Genomic DNA, 24,352 nt, shown 5'->3' with positions numbered 1-24,352 from the left:
GGAATATATGAACTTGCAACCAACGGGTTCCTATACAGTGTGTCCCAACTCCATTTTTAACAAATAATGTGTTCTGATGAACATGATTTTTGGTATGGTCACTCGTCTCGTTGAGATGTACGTGATCAATGGTTTCGATCATCGACGTGGGCCCTACATGGACCCACAAAATGCAAACTGGAGTCCCGTTGTATCACAAATAGCTATAGAGGACCAAAAAAATAGTATGTGGTCCAACGCTAAAGTACACTTGAGTTTTGTATAGGCCCATCCACTACCATGGCAGCAAAACAATGGGCTCTGCGTACAGCATGGTGAACAGAAGGGTTGTGGTGGCTTTTGAGAAGGACCATCTTATTTTGTGTTCAGGTGGTGAATAATAAATCAGGTCAATCAGACATTACCGATCATACGAAGGAGACATGCCCCACAAGTAAATTATTTGGCGGCTCCTATGAAAATGGATAGATATAGTATAATAATATAACCCGAGCGTATTCTCGACGAACCAATTATTGAGGTACACGATAATTTTATAGATCATGTTTATTTGACGAAACTAATAGTAGTGAAGAACATGTATAATCTCATTAGATCGATATTTATTCTTATTGAACTAAGAAGTTGATAGAAAAATCACCATATATCTCATTGATTTGTCATTCAACTGACGTAGGGGGGATTTGAGGAATCGAGTAAGGTGACATATTTACTCATTCAACCAAGAATTTTGCATCTTATTGTTGACCATTTCCACCTGAGATTATATCAATAATATTTGTATAGTTGAAGAGACCGGGCTCTTTTCCGATCAAATTAGGAGTAGAATAATTAGACTAAAAAGAAGTTTACAATGGCCTCCATTTTACTAATAATCTAAACAATTCACACATCCAAAAATTCAGGTTGATTAGATTCTATTTGACCAATCTTCATCTATTCTACAAAATGAATGGTCCCAATGGTGAAGCAGACAAAGCAGGATCCTCTGTGCCAAAAATCTCTGTGTGTCTGTGCTGATAGATTTTTCGGCCGTTGGATTTAAAACATAAAAACAAAATCACACAATTTAACGGTCGGAAAATCCCTCGGCACAGAGGCACAAGGGTTTTCGGGACAGAGGAGATCGGACCCTCAATGACACTCACACTTTTCATTTTTGTAAGATGAATGTAATCCAATAAAAAATACTGCTGATGGTTGATTTATCACCTCATTTTTCTTACGTAAGATCTTCACGTCAAGTTTTGCAAAAATAAACGGGTCGATTCACTATAAATTATAGTCTTCTATAATAAAAATTCGTTAGAATGTAGAATACGCACCTGTTCCGGGCTCCTCCTCCGTAAATATGTATGTCTACATAGCACTAGGCTTGTCTGCAGCCCATGTTTGGACTGCAGAGGTACAGTTGGAGTGTTCGTAACCGTCGGATGATATTTTTAACGGTCAATTCACTATAAGTTTAATTTTTCTCAAAAAAAAAAGTTTTTTAAAGTTTGGACCGTTGGATGTAAAGATGAATGGCTGTAATTGAACTGCAGGGACTTTCTGTAGTTGGACTGCAACCGCAGAGAATCCGCCTCCGTCTAAATACTACTCTCAGAATGCGTACATCTAGATATGCCTACATAAATAATATGTGCGTGCCCAAATAATAAGTTCTTCTATATGAGCGGATCACAGGAACCTGACTATTGGAACCGGAGAAAAATGTACCAGTAGTGCACAGATCAGTGTGGTGTATGAGTTGGGCTCACTTAAGATTTTACACAAATGATTTGAGGCGTTCAATAATTTTAAACTAATTTTTCTAATGGTCTTGCAAAATATCGGCCCCATTAGATAACCATAATTTTTTTTTTGGGTTCTTCGAAATATATAACTAACTATAAATTCTTAATCCACAGTTTCAAGGCTTGTTTTGAATTTTCTTCGCATTCGTTAGTTTTGCGCCAAACATTTGTGCATTATTCATTCATCTCAACGAGAGGAATCGGAAAAATAAACTTTTTTTTACTTTTACCCAAAGATTTTTGGAAATATCCGAGATAGAGACCAAAAAACCAGTCTTTGAAAATATTTGGGTAAAAGTAAATTTTTTTTGATGTTCGGAGATTCCTCTCGTCGAGACGAATCAATTATCTTCAAAAATTTGATGTGAGACTACCAAACGCGAAAAAAATCGAATAAGAACACACACGAAAAACCCAAAAAAACTGAGGAGAGCAAGGCTTCAATTCAAGAATTATAAATGAAGTTTTAAGAAAAGTTGAACATATCAAATCAAGCATTTACAAGTATTCGATTGAGCTCATTTGATGTAATGCCATTTCAAAATTTATTTTAAAATTAATAAATGACTTGAATCATTTATATAGGACCTCAAAATGGGCCTCATATACTGCATCATTAGTGCATTTGTGGTAGGTAGCCATGGAAATTGGAATTATCCCCATCCCAGAGGGGGCTTCTGCTGCTTCAAATGGCCCATCAAAATGGTACTCCTACCTTCCACTATAAATTATAATATTGCTATTAATAAGTTAATTACTCCACCTCCGTTTCATTCTTTTGTTCCTCGTTTTATCCTAATCAGATAAAAAAATAACTATAACTTGTAATTGGTAATATTGTTTATATGCAATATGAATCTTATTTAATAGATTTCAATAAACTCTTTTAAACGATATTTTTAAAAACACCTAAAAAATTATAGATTGCAAAATATAATCAATTGAAAAGTGATACGGACTTCAAAAGAATGGGCTAAAAAATCGAGACGGGGAGTAATAAATGGCGGAAGGCAACGGGACACATCATATGATTAAAAAAAAAGGAAGAGGGACACGTCATTGGTTGTACGGAAGTTGATGATTTATTTCATTTGAGTTGATTTGTATATTGTTTTTTTTTTTTGTGTTTAATGCCTTCAAGCCCTTACTTTTTTGGAAATTGATTAGTTTATTTAAAAGTTGTTTGATGAAAACAGCTTTTGTTGAAAGTAATTGTGATTTATTAGGTTAGGGAGGGTCTATCTATATATGAGTTCTCAACTTGACAGTTGGGGTAGTGGTGGGGTGGGGGAAGGCCTTCTGATTCTTGCACGAGATTTAGTGCTCTCCTTTTTATCATTTCTCCATATTAAAAACCAACTCCACTTTTTGTGCCCATTTATAGTTGAGTCACCCTCTCAGGCTCAGCCATCTGTCCAGTTGTGAAGAATATTGCGTGAAAATAAATTCCTAGAACAAAGTGAAGCGAAGTGAAAAAATAAAATTTCTTGCGTGAAATTCCTTGTATGTGTTACAAAGAATCTTGCAGGAAAATTATTATTTTTTTGTTTTGACAATATTTATTTTACAGGAAAGTATTTTTTAGTGAAAAAAAGTTAAAGATCTGGATCTCATAACTTTTTTTTGGTAACTAAACACATAAAAAAATATTTTTTTTTTATTTTTTCAGTCTTTCTGTGCAACTCAACAGTGACTAATTAAAATGATCACAGTTGTGCTCTCCTTTTTATCTGGTTTACGGTAGCTTGGTGGTTGTGGCACCTAGCATTGGCCAATGGCTCTGGTCATCAAAGAGATGTCCTTCATTTCAAATAAAAGTAACCCTATACTAGTTTCTAGATAGGCTGAGTTAATTCTGGTGTCCGCTCAGTACATCTGGGCCGTCCATTTAGGTTTTGGACGATTTAAATTTGGAGAAAGAAAAAGAAGAGGGAGTGTTTCAATCTGGATCGTCCAATACACTTTTGGACAACTCGAATGTACCCGCTCGGGCATCACGTCAACCAAGTGATGTGGTACCCACACGGCACTGAAAAATTTTCTCCAGATATGTATACAATTCTTAGGGTGTGTTTGATAAAACTGAAACTGAAAGCTGAATACTGAAATTTTTAAGCTGAAAAACTGTTTGATAAATATATTATGTACTGAATTAAAAAAATGATGAATTAATTTTGTTCTAATTCTCTCTTAATTTGCTAACAGTCACAATATACTTATGGTAATGGTGGAGGAATGGTGGTGGTGAAGTGGTGGTGGCGGTGGTGGAGGTGGTGGCGGCGATGGTGGTGGAGGTGGTGGTGGTGGTGGTGATGATGGTGGCGGATGTGGCGGAGATGGTCAAGTGGTGGTGTAGTGCTGGTAGTGGTGGTGGTGGAGTGGTACGTGGGAGTGGTGGTAGTGGTGTAGTGATGGTATTGGTGGTGGAGTGGTGGTGATGATGGTGGTGGAGCGGTGGTAGGAGCGGTGGTGGCGGCGTAGTGATGGTAGTGGTGGTGGTGGTGGTGGAGTGGTTGAGCTGGTGGTGGTGATGTGGTGGTGGTGGAATGGTGTAGGTGGTGGTGGAGCTGGTGGTGGTGATGTGGTGGTAGAGGAGTGGTGGAGGTGGTGTAGTGGTGGAGGTGGTGGTGGTGGTGGTGGTAGTGGTGGTGGTGGTAGTGATTGTGGTGGTAGTATGTTGGTTGAATTTAAGTACATACATAAAAATTCAGCCAGAATTAAGTAGTTCAAAACTACTTAATTTTTTTTAACTTTTTAGCTTATATTTTAAGTGGTACTTAATTTGTTAAGTAATATAAAATGTGGTTATCAAATCTACTAAATCACTTATTACTTGATTGATTCAGTTTTAAGTACTGAATTTAGGTTATCAAACAAGCCTTTAGTTCAACACTATTCACTACAATCAAACATATGAGGGTTTTTTACCGTGGTGGACTCAGGAAACGAAATCAGAGTGGCCAAACTATGAAAGGAATTTTGGTACGGTAATTTTTCAAGACTAAATCCAGTCATTCAAGTTTTTATAAAACGATTTTGATAAATTGGAGAATTAATCTTGAGTATTGTTGCTATCATTTAATTTGACAACACGCAAATCATTACCACACAGTATCATTAACTATAATTTAGTGTGCTCAAAAAAAAAAAAAAATACACACACACACTCCATAGCGGTTTCGCTGACAACTAATTAGATACCTAAAAAAATACCTCATAGTTCCTTATCAAATTTTAATGATCCGAGTCGCTCAATGTGATCAGAACGTGATTTTAAAAGTACCCGCGAGAAATTAGCAAAAAAAAAGACCGGAAATGGCTTGATTTGAGCAGTTTTTAGCTTAGATTTGATGAACGGTTCAATTAAAAGTTCAAAACAAACACTTTCTGATTATATTTTTTGCTAATTTCTCGCGGGCATCCTCAAAATCACAATAGCTCAGCAGATCCGAATTTGTTAATTCTTATAGGCTATAGCTATCTCATATTACTACGAAAGAATGATGTGTAAACTTTGGGCAAAGTTTATGAGAATTTAAGTAGTCGACCAATAGAGTGTTGGTGTTCAAAACTTAAGCAATAATTAATTGATATACATGAAATATAAAATTTTATGCGGATATGTTATATTAGTCCAGAAATACAAGAAGGTAGATATGAAGTTGAGGCCAGGCCTAGAAAGAACTTTTCTTATGAATTTCCTAGTCTCGACGTAGATGGCCTGTTTTTGATTGAACTGGAGAGAGAAATAGTCAAGGTGTTCGTAAGCTGGCTCAAAAATCCCTTATCGTTGAAACAATAAAAAAAAGATATGTACCATATGAAGCACAACAAAAAATATTTCCAAAAAAAAAAAAAAAACAAATTGCATTCAACAAAAGGAATTTGTTTTCAGCATTTAGAAGAAAGGTTTGAGCTAGTTAAGCCAGATTGAGGGTATATCTGATTTTATTTATTTTTTATCTGAAGTACAAAATGCATTCAACAAAAGTCATCTCGGGTATTCCGATTTCTTGGAAAAATACCTTTTAGAAAATGAAAGTAATTTCAAGCTTAAAAATTATATGTTTACGTAAATAATTTTTCTACCAATATAGATCTTGTTTGATAGATTTTATTGAGATCTTTTAAATGTTGCAAAAAAAATTGAAAAATTATTTCTCATTTTCATTATATTTGAGCTTGAAATTACTTTTTCTTTTTAAAAAGGATTAAAAAGAAAGCGGAACGCCACACAGTCTACTCTTTCCATTTTCATGTTTCCTTCTTACCCTTTGCGTAAATTGGAAAATAAAAGGTATTCCAGTCGCATCAAACATTGCTTATCTCAATATTTTATCATATGGCCATATAAACCAGGGTTTTAAATCTCGTCCCATACTGGTCGATCAGGTTGCATCGTTTTCTATCAAATCCGATCACCTAGAGTTGTATCATTCTGTCTCAAACCCCGATCAGAAATGGACGGTACCAGACTATTTTAAAATTTATTTTCTTTTCAAATAAATGTGTGTTTTAAGCTTAAATTCTTAATGTGGAAAAATAACACTAATGATAGATAAATTCGAAATGCTACCCAATGTCTCACTGTATAATTATGTACCATACCAATAAAGGAAGTTGATTTTAACACTCCTCTTTTTACCATCTACACCTTTTTTTTTGGTCTTTATTTATCTTGAATTGACTATATTGCCCCTTCATGTGTGTAAGTGTGAGTTTATAAAAGGGTAACAAAGTCAATTCATATGAATAAGAACGAAAAAAGGAGTGTGAAAATCACTATCCTACCAACACGAAATTCAGAACCTTAATGTAAACAGTTATTTTCATCATCTCAACTATTAGAGACCTCTTTATAGTTAGGGTAAATTACTCTAAACCCTTCAGCTATGTATAGTTTTACTTAACCTCTTTAATGTTTGAAACTCAACACTTAACCCCTCAAACGTGTTCATATGACTGCAAGCACATTAGGATTTTGGACCAAATTCATCATGCGAGCAAAGCATGACATGAAAAATAGGATGTTATGATGAAATTACCCTCTTCTCTTCACCTAATCTAATGCTAATTTCCAAAAATTAGCAAAGAATCAGGGGTGAACAAAAGAGTCTAACTTTTGTGGTAAGTTGTAGCCGACAACAACGAGATGTGAGGTTAAATAGTTTTCATTGCAGTGTGGTGGCTTGATTTGGTTTTCAATGTAGTGATTTTAGGGAGGTTATGGGAGAATGTTAATGTGAAAAGAATACTGTGGGCTGATGATTGTAGGGCAAGGGGCAAATTGTGATTTTCGTTGACGCCATCTTTCACATCTCAGATTCCTATAGTTTTAGGGGGTTATGTGTTGAGTTTTAAACCTTAGAAATGTTAAATGAAAATAGTTCATAGTTAAGTGGGTATGGTATGATTTACCCATTTAGTTAAATTACCACTCTAATTTCCGACACCATCCGCACTGGCGAATTATACTTTTTTGGAGAGCGTGTATGTTTTTTTGAAAGAATTATATTTGTGTGAATATTTTTCAAAACTTTTTCACCTGTACAAGAATTAAAAATTGACTTCTTTTACATGGTACTAAAATCTTCAAAAATTAGCTACCAGAATATAATTGTTTTGAGAAATGCACATTTTTTGCAAAAGAAAGGACCAAGAAAAGGAGCAGAAGGATTCCTTTAACCCTTACCGTTTTCTCCGAAGGCTACGGTGTCGTTCCGCTTTCTTTTTCAACCTTCTTTTTTATTTCAAGCTCAAATATAATAAAAATAAAAAATAATTTTTTAATTTGTTTGCACCGTTTAAAAGTTCTCAATGAAATCTATCAAATAAAATCCATATTGATAGAAAAATTATTTACGTAAACACATAATTTTTTAATTTGAAATAACCTTCATTTTCTAAAAGTTTTCTTTTTTAGAAACTGGAACATCCCCTAATCCGCTTACTTTGTTCTCTCTCATCTTAATTACATGAAGTCATCCAATATTTTAGATCAAACAAATAATGTTAGGAACACAACACTCTACCACAACACTAACCACAACGCCTACGTGGCACTACATAATTGGGGGTTGCAAAATAGTTTAAAATGGTTGTTCTCCCATTACCACTCATACTTTGCCATGAAGGCAGTTGTAGTTGGTATCGTGACCCTAGCATTATTCGAAAATAATTTTGAATTAAACAAAAATATTCTCCCTACGTGGCACTACATGATTGGTGGTTGCGAAATAGTTTCAAAATGGTTGTTCTCCCATTACCAATCATATTATGCCAATCTTCGCAGTTGTAGTTAGTATCGTGTCCCTAGCATTATTCGAAAATAATTCTGAATTAACCAGAAATATTTATTTTTCTGTAAAGTAACTAGTGCTAAACACATAATCTACCAGTATAAAAATCTTAGGTGGCAACTTAATTGGTATCGTTATTCATGATTGTGATGCCATTGTGCCTGCTATTTTATCTTTGTAATCATGTATCAAATATTAATAAATCCTTTCTTTGCTGAGGAAGAGAGAGAGAGAGAGAGAGAGAGAGAGAGAGAGAGAGCTAGTTGATGGTTTCTCGTGAACAAATATTGAAAAGACCACTCACTTTGTGAAGTAGACGATGCCACATTTTGTATGCTAGACTAGAATATAAGAGGTCTTAACAACCATTGTCAATCAAGGGAAATAACAGGACATATACCACCTACTTACCTAATTCTGCTTAGCAAGACTGTCAATCCTCAATGTCGTCAATAAGCTCGACCATTTTGGGAGGTTTGATAGGGTACATGAAAATTCATTCATGAAAGTATACATGAAAGAAAAATGGACGGTAAGTTCACAGCAATTTGAACTGTCCATTCCCTTTTCATGTATACTCTCATGAATGAGTTATCATGTACTCTACCATTTTCATTTCTTTTTTTCTCATTACATGAGGTGGGCCGTGAGGCCCCCTCTCTCCAAACTTACAATTTTTTAGTACAAGAAAAGCGCGATATCCTAACGTAATTAGTTAGCGTATATTTGTGCAAGATTTGTGGAAAGCGTAAAACTTAACATACGATATTAAATTTCACATAACCTTTAATTTCATATAACTACAAAGACCTACCACATTTTGTTGGTATATAATTAGACTGACTTTGTGGAACGCACAACATTAAAATTAGGGTATTACAGTATATTAAAGTTTGTATGCGATATTGGATCACACAAAATTTTACTTGATAGCCACTATACAGAAGTTATCGATCAATGATGAAAGCCACCTACGTACATTGATACTTGAAAAAACTGAAGAAATTAAGATATGGATCGAATCTTACGAGACTTGACGTTAAACTATAATGCCCCGTTTGATAACAGTGATAAATAAATGAGATTTGTAAGGAGATATGATTAAGATTGGGATTGGTAATGAGAAGAGATTGATAATGAGTATGTTTGTTTGGGATGAGATTATTAATATCATGTTTGTTTGAGATGAGATTGGATTGATAGAAAAAATTGGTAATGAGAAGGGGTTGAGATTAGACTACGAATACCAAGTCACACATGGTATCGCTAATACCCTTATGGAGCTCACTGTTTATCCCAATGGAGTAATAATCCGGTTATCAAACAGGGGTTTGGGAAGCCCTTGGGATTGGTAGCTCCCAAGGCATAGTCCGATTTTCAAACGGGGAATGTAATACGAAAGTTCATACACGAGCATTGGAGGCGATTAATAAGATTACGAATGATAACACTCACAGTTGATTTGTTTTTAATTAGCTTAAAATGTCAGTGACAACAGTCAAGTTATTTACGCTAAATGGTACTTTCTACTTCTCATATGGTTGGTCTCCTATCAAAGTACGTGCAATTTTTAAGCTTAAAAATAAAATACCTACAGAAATAATTTTTTAGCCAATATGGATATTATTTGATAGACTTTGATAAGATCTTTTGAACGGTGTAAAAAAAATAAAAAATTATTTTTGTTAATCCATTATTTTTAAATTCAAAAATTACATGTAGTTTCTAGGGACGCCAACTTTATGTGATGGATGAAGTGTTTTAGTTATGTATGTGAAGAAAATGATGTACCTAGAAATTAGTGAAAAAAGGAGAGTTTTAGGCCTTATTCCGTTAAAGAAAATAAGTACTTATTCTTTGAATTAAAGGTGATGTATTATCATGGACGGAGGCACTAAGCGACAAGTGAGGTCTAGTGACCCACTCATTTTGATTTTTCACCAAAACATTTGATAGTTTGCAACCAAATTTTGCTATTTTAATCCTACAAAAATCTCTAAATTGCCCCAACTTATTTGAAATGTATAGAAATTTCAAGCATTCTCTTCTTTCGAAAATTGATAATGCTAGAAATGAGACTATCATGCACTATTTTACATATATAACAAGTCTTTTCGAGCCAATTATGAGGAAAAAATAAATTATTTGTGCATATCGATCTTATAATTAACCTCTTAATTTAGTTATTTTTGAACTTGTGCGCAGAAAAAATATAGTTGCATATGACTCTAATTTTTGACCTTACTAACCAAAATTTCTGACTCCGATCCATAATATTGTGAGAGAATAAATTATCTCATAAAATAGTACTTAAAAAAATAAGAAACCTTAGCAGAATGAGCCTTCGTCAATTTCAAAATGCTCCCTAAAACATTTGTAATTAATGTGAGTATAGGAAATTCACCTTATTTTAGTTATCAAAAGTTTTGATAAGTTTTTGTGTCTAGAGTTAGGTTTTTTTTTTCTTTTCTTTTGACTCGGGTGTCTGGAAGTTTGTGTCTTGTTTGGATTAAGTTTAGGGAAAACAATTTCAACTAAAAAATTACTCACTGTCTCTATTTTCAATCATTTCTCTTATTTTTCTCTTCACTCATTATTCCTATCTCGAATCATTATTCTCATTTCTTTCTATCTCTCTTCATTCATTACTTATATCTTCGATTATTATTTTAATTTTTTGTTTCACTCATTATCCTAAAAATCAAACTCAATAAAATTTCAAAAACTCATTCAAACACACAGCATTGATAATCAGAAAAATAGTGGAGGGATAGAATCTGAAATAAAAGTTACTCCTAAAAAAAAAAATCCGAAATAAAAGGGACATATTTATAATGGGTTGTCGTTTACCGATAAACCCGGTCATTTGCTCGGATGGGGGAAGCCTAGGGCATTGAACCCCGAGCTCGCTCTCTCTCTCTCTCTCTCTCTCTCTCTCTCCCCTTTTAGATTTTCCTAAAAATTTTCAGGCAAAAGAAACCTGTTAATCGTCTCCTCACTCCCTCTCTCTCTCACGCACACACGGAAAAAAATACCGATAGCAGGGTATGAGAATAACCCGATCTCCCAAGACCTCAATTCCTCTCCAAATTGAAGCTCCATCAATGGCGGTTAGCGTCTAGGTTTCGGAATGCTTGTATTACTTGCGGAAAACGAAAGTGCCCGCGGAGGAACCCCAAAAAAAGAAGAAGTATACATACTATATATATTCATCTCTCTCCCTCTCTGTGTCTACTTTTTCCGACTGTGTGCGAGCAATGAGCATTTTGAGGGGCAAAGAGAGAAAGAGAGAGAGAGGGGTTTGAAACTCGAGGAATTGAGCAACAGTAGAGGAAATTCGGGGTGACAGACTCCGAAGTAGAAGTAGGTGTATAGTAGCCGTGCAGGGCTTGTCTCCTCCTCTTCGATCCGTCTTCGTGTCGTCGTTTTGCTTTTAATTTCCTCCTCGATTGCTTGAAAACATTTTCAAAATAGAGCCGTACGGAATCCGCAAAAATTTCGCCGTTGTACTATTTTATGCCTTATTCTTAATTCTCAGTTTATTTCCAGTAAGTACTGATTTCAAACTGGAAACTGAAAAATATCTTATACGTGTTCTCCAGAACATGCTGAAAATTAATTGTGGATTTTTCGGTCGTTTTAGTCTTTATTTTTTTGGAATTTTTTTTTTGAAGCTTTCAACGTTATTTAATTTTCAGCGCCTGAATCTGATATAGAAATGTTTTTGCAGGAGCTGAAACAGTCAGATCTGTATGTTTTGTTGTGTAATTTCGTCTGAAGAAGAAACAATGGGTAAAAAATTACTCTCTCTTTTTCTCTCTCTCTCTCTCTCTCTAGAAGCAGCAATTTCTGAAGAATAATTGAAAATTGTTCAGCAAATTATTATCTGCACTCTATAAAATTATATCTGCAATCTAGGGTCAGCGGAGCTTTAAAGACCGAGGTTAAAAAGCACAGATCGGTGACTTGCAGCCAATTAGTACTTCTTCACACAGTAGCTTTTATCATAAACCGCCAGCTTGAATTTGCAGCTGAAAAAGCTATACAGATCTAGATAAGAGAGAGAGAGAGAGAGAAGAGACTAGAAGAGGTAGACTTCTCATTAGCTTTTCTTAAAGCTTTATGAGATACATAACATATGCATGTACTTAGCCATAACAAGGTCAGATCTTTTTGTGTACTGGACTCCATTAAGCTTGCAGATAATTATGGTCACTTGTTGTGATGGTATAAAACTCAGCAGCATCTGATGCTTCTTTTTTTTTTTTTTGTTTTGTTTTGTTTTTGTTTTTACTCTTCACAGGAGGATGAGAGAGACTGACTGAGCAATTTTTGAAAAAATAACACTGCAAAAAGCTTAAAACGGAGCCTCCCTCCCTCTGACCCCGAACGTGATATATCGAAGCGGAAAAGAAGCTGTGCTGTGTGCCTTTATGTATCAATACAAAAGCCAAACAACTCCCCTGTATTATCATCATCATCAATGCAAAGGACACCCACCCACACCCCTCACATGCACACAACTCTCTCTCTCTCTCCAAACCCTAATTTAGATTCCACCTAGCTAGCTTCCCCCATCTCTCTCTCTCTAGAAACCCCACCTCTCTCTCTCTCTCTCTCTCTCTCTCTACGAATGGGAGGATAATAAAAGAAAGGATACGCGGAAATGGAATGAAACCGGTATGGAGGTGGACAAGGTTCAAACTCAGGGATGCAAGTTTCCGAGGATCGGCAACAACGGCAGAGGCAGCGATTGGGGCAACAGAATAGGGCAAAAGGGGGAAGAGGTGGAACAGTACCCGGACGATGAGGACGACGGCGGCGGAGAGGTCAAAATCGGAGGAGGCGGGAGCGAAATGGGCGGCGTCGGCAGGCTCTCCATGTGGCCGTCGTCGCGAATCGTTAGGGTTTCGAGGGCTTCCGGCGGGAAAGACCGTCACAGCAAGGTCTTGACATCGAAGGGGCTTCGCGACCGCCGCGTACGCCTCTCGGTCACCACCGCCATCCAGTTTTACGACCTTCAGGACCGGTTGGGGGTCGATCAGCCCAGCAAGGCCGTGGAGTGGCTTCTTAAGGCCGCGGCGAAGTCCATCGACGAGCTTGGCCCGATAAGCGCTTCGTTTCCCGACACCCCTACTAAGCAGCTGAGTGATGAAAAAAGGCCCAGGTTAATGGATTCTGCTGAGGTGGAACTGGAATGTGAATTGAATCCGAATTATCAGCAGCAGCAGCATGGTTCTTTGTCTAAATCGGCTTGTAGTAGCAATTCGGAGACCAGTAAGGGATCTGGGTTATCTCTATCACGGTCTGAGAATCGGGTAAAAGCACGAGAACGGGCAAGGGAGAGGAGGGCGGAGAAAGAGAAGGAGAAAGGGAGTGAAACCACGACTCGGGTTTCCAATCGTCCTAATACGAACCACATTTCCCAGAGCTCTTTCACTGAGCTTCTCACCGGTGGGATTAACAACGTGAATAACAGCAACAGCAGCAGCAACAACAACAACGGTAGTCCGAATGGATCGGGTCAACAGTTCCAGAAGACGACAAGGCATTGGTCTTCGGTGACGGCGGCTCCGATGGATTACTTTTCCTCGGGGCTTCTCTCTCCGTCCACCTCCCGACAACATCACTTATCTGGGTTTTCAGCACAAATGGGGGGGAACACGCTGCAGCAACAGTCGATGACCACGATTTCGCCCTTCAACCATCACCACCCGGAGATGCACCAGCACTTCTCCTTCGTCCCAGACCAGAGTGACTACAACCTCAACTTCACGATCTCTTCCACCGGCCTTGCTCACGCTGGTTTGAACAGGGGGACCCTTCAGTCCAATTCACAGCCGTCTTCTCTGTTGCCTCACCTCCAGAGGTTATCATCTCCTATTGACGGATCAAATGTACCCTTTTTCGCGGCTCAGAATGCTGCTCCTATGGAAAACCATCATCATCATCAGTTCCCAGATGGTCTTGACGGCCGCTTGCAACTCTGCTACGGCGATGGCGGCGGCCGGCAATCGGACCACAAAGGGAAAGGAAAGAGCTAATTCCTCGAGTTCCATCCTCATCCAGGGTAAGAGTTCTTGACCTACAACTTCAATTTTATCTCATTAACACTTAACTATTATTTGTTCCAGTGCTTTATTGCTGTTTTTTGCCACTTTCTTCACATGGGTTTGATTCTGTTATTGTAGTGAAACTTTCCTGGATTGCTTTTTGGATTTACGTGTTATGATTCCATGAATTGCTTAGATTTCTTGGTATTAGATAAAGCAAGCGCAACAATTGGGCGCAAGAAATAAAATAAGGGTTGTAAATCTGTCTTGTCTGCTACAAATTGCCTGGATTGCTGCGAATGGTGATATGCTGGTTGTCTCTTATTCTAAGTTCCCTTCTTTCTGGAACAACCATTGCCAAGCCAGGTGTTAGTCACAGAGTAGGAAGAACGCACTTTCAGCACTGGTGAAGTTTTAGTGGGTTTAATTTAAAATTCCTATAACTTTCGGCCTCCTTAGCTTGTGTCTGGCCCCACCAATTGCATGCCAGTAGACCCAAACTTATGGCCGCACCACCTGGCAGTTGAATGGCGGACTATCGAGCCCTCACTCCTCAGCCCCAGCGGCGCTTCTCATAGCTGTTACATGGTTAGATGGGTCACATGTAAGACCTGCTTTAAGTTAGGTCAAAACCCTAGCACGAGTCTTGTCACTTCACAAATCGCTGATAAAAGAAGGGACAAGAAAACCTCTACTCCTACCTTTATTGTTTTTTAGTAGTAACAGAGATTCGTTCTCTCAGAATTCTACAGTACAGAATTAAAGTGGCCATTATGAATTTGGAAATGCCGTTGGATATGTTAAGCATGTTAGATCAGTAAGTTTTGCCAAAACTCTTAGGTTTATCTAGCAATGGATATTTGAGTACAATTTATAACTGATTATACTTGATTATTTCCTTAAGAACACGTAATTAGTACCCGTAAGCTGGTCCTTGACACCTGAATTATAAAAAAATAAATAAAAAGAACACATAATCAGTCATGAACACGTGTAGCAAGAAAGAGATTCATTTACTTTGACATTATGATGAAGTCGTTATTACCAAACATTTAATTATTGTATTTGCCTGCCAAAAACGGTGAACCAAGATTATAACTAAGAAACATCATAGTAGATAATACATTGGAAACCCCTCGAATATCTTTGGAATACACTCTCACCATCCCAACTGTGTAATTCTATGGATCCCTCTAGTAAAAATAATGCATAACATCATCTCTCCAACGGTTTGGTTTGAGCCAAAGTTACTCTTCCAAATTATTTATCCCATTTTTTTTATTTCAGACCTCTTGAAAAATTTGTCCATCTTTCACTATATAATGTACTCCTTCCGTCCCATTTTGTTTGTTTATTATTTTTCCTCTTTTCTTTCAATTGCCTATATTTTGAATGGGGATCTTTAAAAATAAGCAATATGAACATTATTTTATAGATTTCAATTTGTTCTATAATATAATTTTTTTAAAGATATAGTCAATTGAAGCAAAAAGACAAAAAGAATAATGAAAAAACAAAAAGGGACGAAGGTATGAATATTGTTTGATAGATCTTCATTAGTTTTATTACACATAATTTTCAAATTTTAGAAACCATTGTAAATTGTAAGATGCAAACAATTTTCTGAAGGGCATGTATGTCAAATTGGAATAGAGGGATATCTTGGCAAATTTTGGCAAATTTGCTCTAACGGTGTCAAAGCCATTTATCACTTGGTCCATTTTAACCGTTAAATCACTAGAAAATCCCAGAGATTTTATCGAATATTATAGCATCACATGAATGTGGAGACCAAGTCTATGCGTTGGTGTCAAAATGATTTTGCCAAAGCCCTTTGTATGACTTGCTACTAGGTGGAAAAGTAAAAAATATAGCTATATTGATGCACCGATTTGGTGTCTTTTGGCACAATCTCAAATTCCAACCATTGGATTATGCACATCTCATATTTTTATGAAGATTATTGGTCTAAATGATGTGAAAAACTTGGCATAGCTATTTTTGTTGCCAAATTTGACACCAAAAGTTGGGTGCCATATTTTGGCAGTAACATTAGTTTATGGGTGGAGCGCCACTTTGTCATACATTTTGTCAAATTCAGACTTGGCAGTCTAAATGACTTGTAGGTGGGATTTGCTATGATGGGGCCATATAAGGTTCTGCCAATTTTTGTACCATATTTTTGACTTAAAAAAATGGGTTTGAGAATTAACCTACTATTGGAGATCATGTTTTTAGACCTCTTGCCCAATAATGGATTTGGCTTGAAAATGACTTACCATTAGAGAGGCTCAATTAGGTTGAATTTAATACATCACACAATTGTTTTTGTGTTCCTCTCTTTCATTATTCCTTGTTTGTTCTCATGTATTTTTGCAATAGTATAACAAAGAACTTGTTCATACGCTACAAGAAACTGGATAATAGGTGACGAAAAATGGTGACGAAATTGGTTTTCGTCGCAAATAGTACACATTGGTGACAAAAAACTAATTTCGTCGCCAAATGTAATAAATTGGCGATGAAATTACTTTTTTGTTGCTGTATGTACCAAACCGCGACGAAAATTTTTGTCCCTAATTTTGTTACAATGGTGACGAAAAAATTCGTCACCAAAAGGATTAATTGGTGATGAAATTTTTTTTTCGTCGCCTATTTTGTTACACGGATTTTTTCCTACAATCTACTCTATTTATTTAGTTTTAAGGCTCTCTTAGGGCTCTCATTGAAAGCCTTAGAGTGAAAAATAATTATGACCTTTTAGAATAAAATGATTAAAAAAATAAAATCTCCGCACCGGTTCAAACGGATTGAAAATTGGAGCACTTAATAATTTTTTAACTATAAATTCACTTACAAAACCTGTAGACAAAAGAAATTGAAAACAAAAAGAACAAAAAAGACATAACAAATAAAAGAATAATAGAAATTTGAGAAAATCAATTAAAATTGAAAACCAGGAAAAAAATAAGATTACAGAAAAAAGAATCATAAAATAAGATTATAAAATTAAAATTTATTTTTTCGTCAACTGCTCTTCATTTATTTAGTTCTATAACTCTATTAGGGTTCTCATTGAAAGCCCTAGAGTCAAAAAATTAATTATGGCTTTTTAAGATAAAATGATCAAAAAAATAAAATTTTCGCACTGGTTCAAACGGATTGAAAATTGGAGCACTTAATTTTTTAACCATAATTTCACTTTAAAAAACAGTGGACAAAAGAAACCAAAAACAAAAAGGTCCACTTGGAAATCATGAACACCCATACAGTTTCCATTTTTTGGGTAAATAATATACATAATTTTTTTCATACCCAAGTCCAAATATAGATGGATTTTGATTATTTTGCCAAAATACAAAGGCTATCATGTTAGGGGCCACCAAAAATAACCAAAAAAAAAATCTTAAAATGGCTTCTACTTTTATTATTCAAAGGAATAAAAAAAAGAATAAAAAAAGAAGCAAAATTAAAAATCATAAACTTTTTTTTGTTGGAAACAAAAAAGATTTGAAACCCAGTGGAAACAGCAGCCGTAAGGGATTTTCTTGTTTTTTAAACTTTGAAGTCGCCCATTGTTTAATTTCGTCGCCAAAAGGAATAATAGGCAACAAATTTATTTTTTTCGTCACCGAACTCTTTCGCGACCAACCTTTGCCGATGAATTCGGGCGATTCGTCACCAATTTATTTGAACGACGAAATTAACCCTTTGACAAAGAAATTTTTTCACATGTTTTCTTGTAGTGATACGTAAACTATCCCTCTACCATTTCTATCAGTGTTCTCATCATAAGCTTGATTGAGAGTGGGGTTGATGTGTAATGAGATTGAGAGACTAAAGGGAGGTAGAATTAAAAGAGAGGATCCAAGGATTAAGTGGAAATTGATCCAGGGGTGTTAGGAGACATGGTAATGATTGAGAGGTTATGGTTTGTGTTTTGTTGTATAATTGCATAGTCTATGTATCGGTTTTGCATTGATATTGTTAATGTCCGAGAGAGTGAGAAACAAAGAGAGAGAGGGGGTGATAGGAGAAAAAACCAGGGAGCTCTCCTTATGGGGGTTTGTATGTGAGTGAGGAGTGAGATTTTATGCTTCTAAATAAGCGAGTGGTTATGAAATTCTCTCCAACCACACCACCTCCCCAGCCCACCCTTAGTGGTTGATGTAAATTTATGATGGCTAGTTTGTGAATTGGTGGAAGCCACACGTGGTATGAATGGGTAGTGGTAGTTGTAATGGCTAATTCTACTGCGTAGTCCACGGTGAGAGAGGTGCCCTGATGTGGCGTGTCATGAAACTATTTGGTATTTGGTGGTGTGTGGTATAGTAGTAGTAGTACAATGAGTAGACATTGTCAGTTACAATGCAAGCAGGTCCAATCGATTCTAGTCTAATGTTGAGGGGGCAATGGAGGTCCCCCATTGTTTCCATACTACATAATGTTGCCCGATGGAGGTGCTATGGGTGGTCATGGTGGTGTGAAGTGGTATGAGTAGCGCATTTGAGGTGATAACGTGGATTGTGTGATGGTTGTTTAGCTTCCTTCTTTAATTTGTTCACTAGTGGTGTTTTATGTAAGGGCATAGGGAGAAAGGGGGAATGGAAGTGTTTGGTGGTTGATTGGTTGTTAGAGACTAAGGGTGGAGAATTGAAGGCTATAAGAGTTCCCTGAATTGGGTTCGAAAGGGGCAAGAAAGATCGTTAGAGAAAGAGGTAGAATGGCCAAACATATGATAAAAGACCAACGTGGGACATTCTTGCAATACCAAACTACCTTAGGCTACTGCTGAACGGGAAGCTTCAACCTTATGGCTTCCCAGGCTGAATGCACTGAGTATCTCTTAGGATGGGGAAGCCAAACCATCGTATCCTCCTTTTCACAGCTTGAAGTTAGGAGGGGTCTGGGCCATAATAGATTGAGTAATCCCATTAGGTTGCCTAAGCCACTTCCAATCCCCATTTAAAATGGTGTAGACACCTTGGAGTGCAAAGATCTCCCAAGGTTATAGACCACTGCTTTCCCAAACTTATTGAATAAGGACTTGCTCACTTTTGTCGCTATAGCAGCAATAACATTCTTGGTTTCTTCCAAAGAGGACAACACAACCTCGTCCTCTAACATTCTTGATCTTCAAACTCAATCCTTGTCCAATTCACTAGTGTTGTGGCTGTTGTACTTATTCAAATGTTCAGGTATCGACCCATCCTCTGACATCTTCAGCTATGCCGTGGATAAACCTTATTGACGGCATTGGGTTTCTCATAAATGTTCAAATGGGCTGCCATAACTTTTTCTAAGTCTTGGCTTTCACTTAATTGAAAGCAACGCTAAGAGCTAGGCTTAATGGAATTGAGCTCAATCTTCATATTTCATTACAAGTTCTTTTGGTAGTTGATATAACCTTTGATTGGCATCCTCCAAACTCTAGATTCTTTGGTGGTGAACTAGTACATTTGGTGTTGGTATCCGTTGGTGTTAAGTTCGTGTCGGAGGATTAAAAGGTGACGCAAACTAATTAACTTAGTCTGCGTCTATAGTTGCAGTGCTCACAAGCAGGCTGGGACACTGGGTTAACCAAAAAAATATGCATGTGCACAATCATGGCTTAATGTACGGTGCTTCAAGTCTCTATAGTCGAAAACCATAATTTGTCAATTTATGGGTTTTAGGTATGCCTGGGATGGCTGGTATGGGTAGCCATGGTTCGTATGTTGGACCACGTGCCTTTTTTATTTGTAGTGTAATGAAAGTGTAGTGTATCATGAATATCTGTAATCTGGGTCACATGGTGTTATACGGGAATTTTGCTTTCACAGAGAAGATATATAAAGCATTCTCTGTAAAGCTATTTAAGTTTTCGAAGCTTAGTACAGAATGAAGTTTGAGAACGCTTAATATGTAAGTCTAGGATGTGTTGCATGAATTAGAATCCTTGGGTAATCTACACGTGATGCGTGGTCTCTCTCCCTCTGCCTTCACTGTGGATTTTTTACTGAAACCCTCTTGACAAGCTAATCTAATTGACTACTTCCTTCTTTATTGATAACGAAAAACACATCCAACTGTCCTTAGTTTTGTATTTTATCAGCCAAAACAGCCCCTTAATTGTCTCTTTACAGATATACAGATCCCTAAAACCCTTGCATTTTAGCCCGTTAACATGGCATTGATTCCATTTCTAACTTCGTGCCAAAAAGAACAAACGCAAAATAGCTATACATAGTTACATACCTCTTATGCTACGCCTGCGTTTTTGTTGTGAACAAATAGCTTCAAGATATATTTCAACCCCGTTAACATGCTATTGATTCCATTGCTAACTTCGCTACCAATAAAAATAAATAAAATATAGCTTTAAGATACCTCTTATATTCATCCCATCCATTCAAATCCAAGTCATTAAAAAATTCATAATTTTCAAGCTATCAAAGTACACTTTGTTTCGCTTCTAGTTTGATGTCTTGGTTGTAATTCCACCATGAGCTGGTTTGAATTGCTAATATTTTTCCTCATGCTCCAGAAATTGGAATTGAACGTAGAGCTTGGTGGTAATGACAAAAAACACACCGGAAATATGTCTTTGTATTTGCACGATGTCCTATCAATATTTGCATTTATTGTGATTGACGATATGTAGGTGTTCCCAAGATGTAGGACTTTTTTTTTTTTTTTTTTGATCAGAAAGAAGGGTGGGAGGGGGCGACCAGCGTAGCAATTCCCCTTGGGCGTGACCATAGGGGCTTCCTACCCGCTGTGGAATGTTTGGTTTGAGCCATAGCTACTGTCCGGGAAGACAGGCCGTCACCACAGCACCACCTAGGTGCAAGTGGGCATAATGCTTTACTTACCCATAAAAAATGTAGGACTTAGTTTCTATGCTCTATGATTTGCTTTGGTTTTGAAAGTAATCCCTACATCCAAGAAAAAAGGAGATAAGAATTTAGTTCTCTTTCAAGGCCAAGTAATTAAAAGCATGTTGGTGTAGGTGAGGACCTAGTTCTTCCCACTCATCTTTCAGTACTCTAGAACTAGGGAAGTATTAAGTATAATTTTATAAAGTTGGTATTGTTACTATGAACGTTAGGGAAGTAGAGGTTGATTTTTCCCATGTGTGTTAAATTAAGGTATGTTTCTAGAATAACTTGCTTATCGTACTATCTATTGAGAAGCCATTTGGGTGTGTTTTGTCAACCTTGTTAACAATTTGTTATCTATGAAAACAAGCTCCTTGCCAGAACCTGGAGTCTTAGCTATAGGATTTTCGGTCCTGTGTAATTTCTGTGCTTCTTGTTGCCTTGTTTTCCCAGTTAGCAAGGGGTGCTTATTGGCCTGGCTTTGTTTGTTGGTTTTCCCATTTGTATCTGGTTCGTTTGCTTTCCATGAGAAGTTAACTCACCAAAAAAAAAATTTGTTAAAAAGTCCTATGACTTGTACAAGTATGACAGAAAGTGTGCTCATGAATGTTCGTATTGACGTATCTGCAAGTCATGACTTGGATACAACTGCCGTTTTATGCATTTTTTTTTCTCTTCATTTCAGCATTTTACTGTTTTTATTCGGATACCTCTCCATGCTATCATGGTCAATAAAGGTAAGGAAGTATCGTCCCTTTGACACCGGTTTCAATGGACCACACGGCTATATCTGATTTAATAAATTGGGTTTGTGTAAATGGTGTGTTGCATTCTCTGTCTAAGTTCATCTCGTCTATGTTCTTATGGATATGCATTTCCCTTGTGATTTCGTATGGTTTTGAATGCCTCCTCCGGGATTTGGCTTTCCTAGTCAGGAAGAAAAGTGACCATGCAAACGAAGCTGACTTTCTTTCTATCACGAGTATAGTAAAATCTATTTAGAACCAAGTTACAAACGAAGCTGGTTCTTATGGAACTTTGTCGTCTTGCATTCCAATGTGACCTATTCTTTTTGTGTGGAAACAGGTTTCATTTTCACTGTACTTTCCTGTATCATATGATTTCCGCAAACATTAGGAAGTATATTAATAATCTCTCGTACCCATGTTTGATGCACAGGATATACTGAAGATGAAGTAGCGGCAACGGCAAGCCATGTCTCCAGAAATCCCAGTTATTGTGGTTCTGAAAATTCGTTTATGTTTGCTTTATCCATTTTAATTAAACTCGTTTTAGCTCGGGTCTATGTATTGTGGTTGTATTTATGTATCTATGGATGCGACGGTGTTCATGCGAATTTGCTGACGGGATGGATTAGTAATTTGTTTCAATTTGGTTATTTTTCTTCTCCTTGTATCGCGGAATTGTCCATTTCCCATCCCTCACTGTTTATGCAAATGGCCTTATTGTTTTTATACCCTACTGTTCCTGAATCCATCCGGGGTTCCTGTAGTGCAGGGGTGCACTATCCGAGCCGTCCAAATGTGTTTTTAATGATCATGTAGTGTTTTTGCGTTGCTTGTGCACCCGTCTAATACACATTGAATCACATGTGGACAATTCATTGGAATTTTTCTCCTATATATTTTGGTGGACTTTAATATCCTCTCTATGTGAGAATGGAATCATTGAATGGCTCAAATGGGGTTTTTAGTAAATATTGCAGGTTTTGTAGATGGACTCGTGGGTACGTGGTTGATTATTCAACCTTAATGTTAGTCTTGCAAAGTTGTATTAAATGCTATGACCACTTGACAAATAGATTAATGGAAACACTCACATCGTCTCCCTTAGTTCATTCAGTCAACTTCTGATTATTCAATATTTTTCTCAAGTAATGGTTGTGATGAGAAATTCTCGCTTCCCTTTCGGAGTAAGCGGAAGCGGGAAAGGGTTATAGGAGATGATCCGCATTCCTGTCGCGCCCCCAACGCCGGGCATTTCATTGAATTTCTCTTTTAGTATTGGTCTTTGTTTTGCAGGTTTATGATGTGTTTGATGTTGTTGGCGTCGGAGTTGTGATGTTTTCTGTTAGGATTTGCTATTTGTCCTTTATCTTGGGTGTGTAAGCTTATCGGGTCTATGTTCTGTTAGAGGTGTATGGCGTGGGTTTGCTTTGGATTTTCTTTTTCCTTTCGGTGGTCCTCTATAAGTGGATGTGCGCTACTCTTTATTTATGATATGATATTATGTTTGTGTTTTGATAAAAAAAAATGAAAATTGAATGATGAATAAAGAATGTATGAAAGCCCAACGACCCCTCACTTCTGATTTTCCGAAGTTCCAAAAAAAACAAAAAAAAAGCCACTTCATCGGAAATTCGGAATTCCATGTATCTGAAAGTGAGAGAGTAACATTCATTTCTCCCCTCAAGTCCTGTGTCGAAATAGTTTCCCAAAACAAGATTGTTAGCATACATTTTTTACCATCGAATCAAATAAATATCTTCAAAGACGAGAAGATTTCTACGCAATCCAATAGCTAATGACAGAAAATACGTCCAAACACAAATATAGAAAAGTTATGATACAGAGAAGTTGAACTCTTCATATCTTGAAAGGAAAGCGACCATCATCAAATTGATGTGAATCGATAGATTTGGCGACTCCCTTGCACCTATTGTATTCAACACTTCGTCTGGCTTGCAGCTCATGATCGACTCCAAACCTGTCATAACTTGTTCGCTCGTCACATCACTTCTACACCCAACTGTGTTTGATATGTGCCCTTTGTTAACAGATAATACATGTCACGTTCTCCGCTACTGTATCAGGGCGTCTAGTATTTGGGATTCTATTCCTTTTCCAGCTTTGAATCAGTCGGATAACTCCTATCGACTGGATTTTCTTTAACTCTAAAATGGTGGGCAAGCATTTTTCGGGTACCCCTCCCCTTGGAACGTTATATTCCTATTCGCCATGTGGCACATTTGGAATAATCGTAACCGTAGACTCTTTGATCGCAACACCAGTCCCAATTGGCAAGAACCAAATCCAGTTGCAAAGAACAATATCAATAAAGCTTTGGAATGGCATTTCTTGGTTCAGGATAAATCCCGGCCCGTGTACTAAGTCTGATGTTCTTGTGGGTTGGATCCCGCCGAAGGAAAACTTTGTTAAGCTCAACAATGATGGATCTCTTAAGGGCAAATTTTCGTAGTTGTCCCTCTAGTTTTACTGTTGTCTCAATTTTGTTCCCGTAGTTTATTTTACGTTCCAAATTGGTAAAATCGTTAACACCATTAATGAAACTAACGGAAAAATATGATTAAAAAATTAAGTGCT

General features: G+C 36.9%; 1 protein-coding gene across 7 annotated transcripts; it reads left to right on the top strand.

The window, feature by feature from the left end:
• The first annotated feature begins 10,943 nt into the window (after positions 1 to 10,943).
• On the top strand, positions 10,944 to 22,483 carry LOC131313727 (transcription factor TCP2). Of its 7 annotated transcripts, none has more exons than XM_058342199.1 (5): positions 10,944 to 11,285; positions 11,826 to 11,887; positions 12,014 to 12,185; positions 12,399 to 14,165; positions 22,188 to 22,483. In XM_058342199.1, exon 4 carries the CDS (start codon positions 12,778 to 12,780, stop codon positions 14,137 to 14,139), a length of 1,362 nt encoding a protein of 453 aa, XP_058198182.1. In that variant the 5' UTR covers positions 10,944 to 11,285; positions 11,826 to 11,887; positions 12,014 to 12,185; positions 12,399 to 12,777; the 3' UTR covers positions 14,140 to 14,165; positions 22,188 to 22,483. The 7 variants fall into 7 exon arrangements, with proteins under 7 accessions (XP_058198182.1, XP_058198183.1, XP_058198184.1 ...); XM_058342200.1 differs by having other exon boundaries at positions 10,950 to 11,285; positions 12,020 to 12,257; XM_058342201.1 differs by having other exon boundaries at positions 10,950 to 11,458.
• Positions 22,484 to 24,352: the final 1,869 nt, after the last annotated feature.

Source organism: Rhododendron vialii, chromosome 13a, assembly GCF_030253575.1.
Source record: "Rhododendron vialii isolate Sample 1 chromosome 13a, ASM3025357v1".
Lineage (NCBI taxonomy): Eukaryota > Viridiplantae > Streptophyta > Magnoliopsida > Ericales > Ericaceae > Rhododendron > Rhododendron vialii.
The sequence above is the reverse complement of the archived record's forward strand: the minus strand, read 5'-3'. Positions and strand labels throughout refer to the sequence as shown.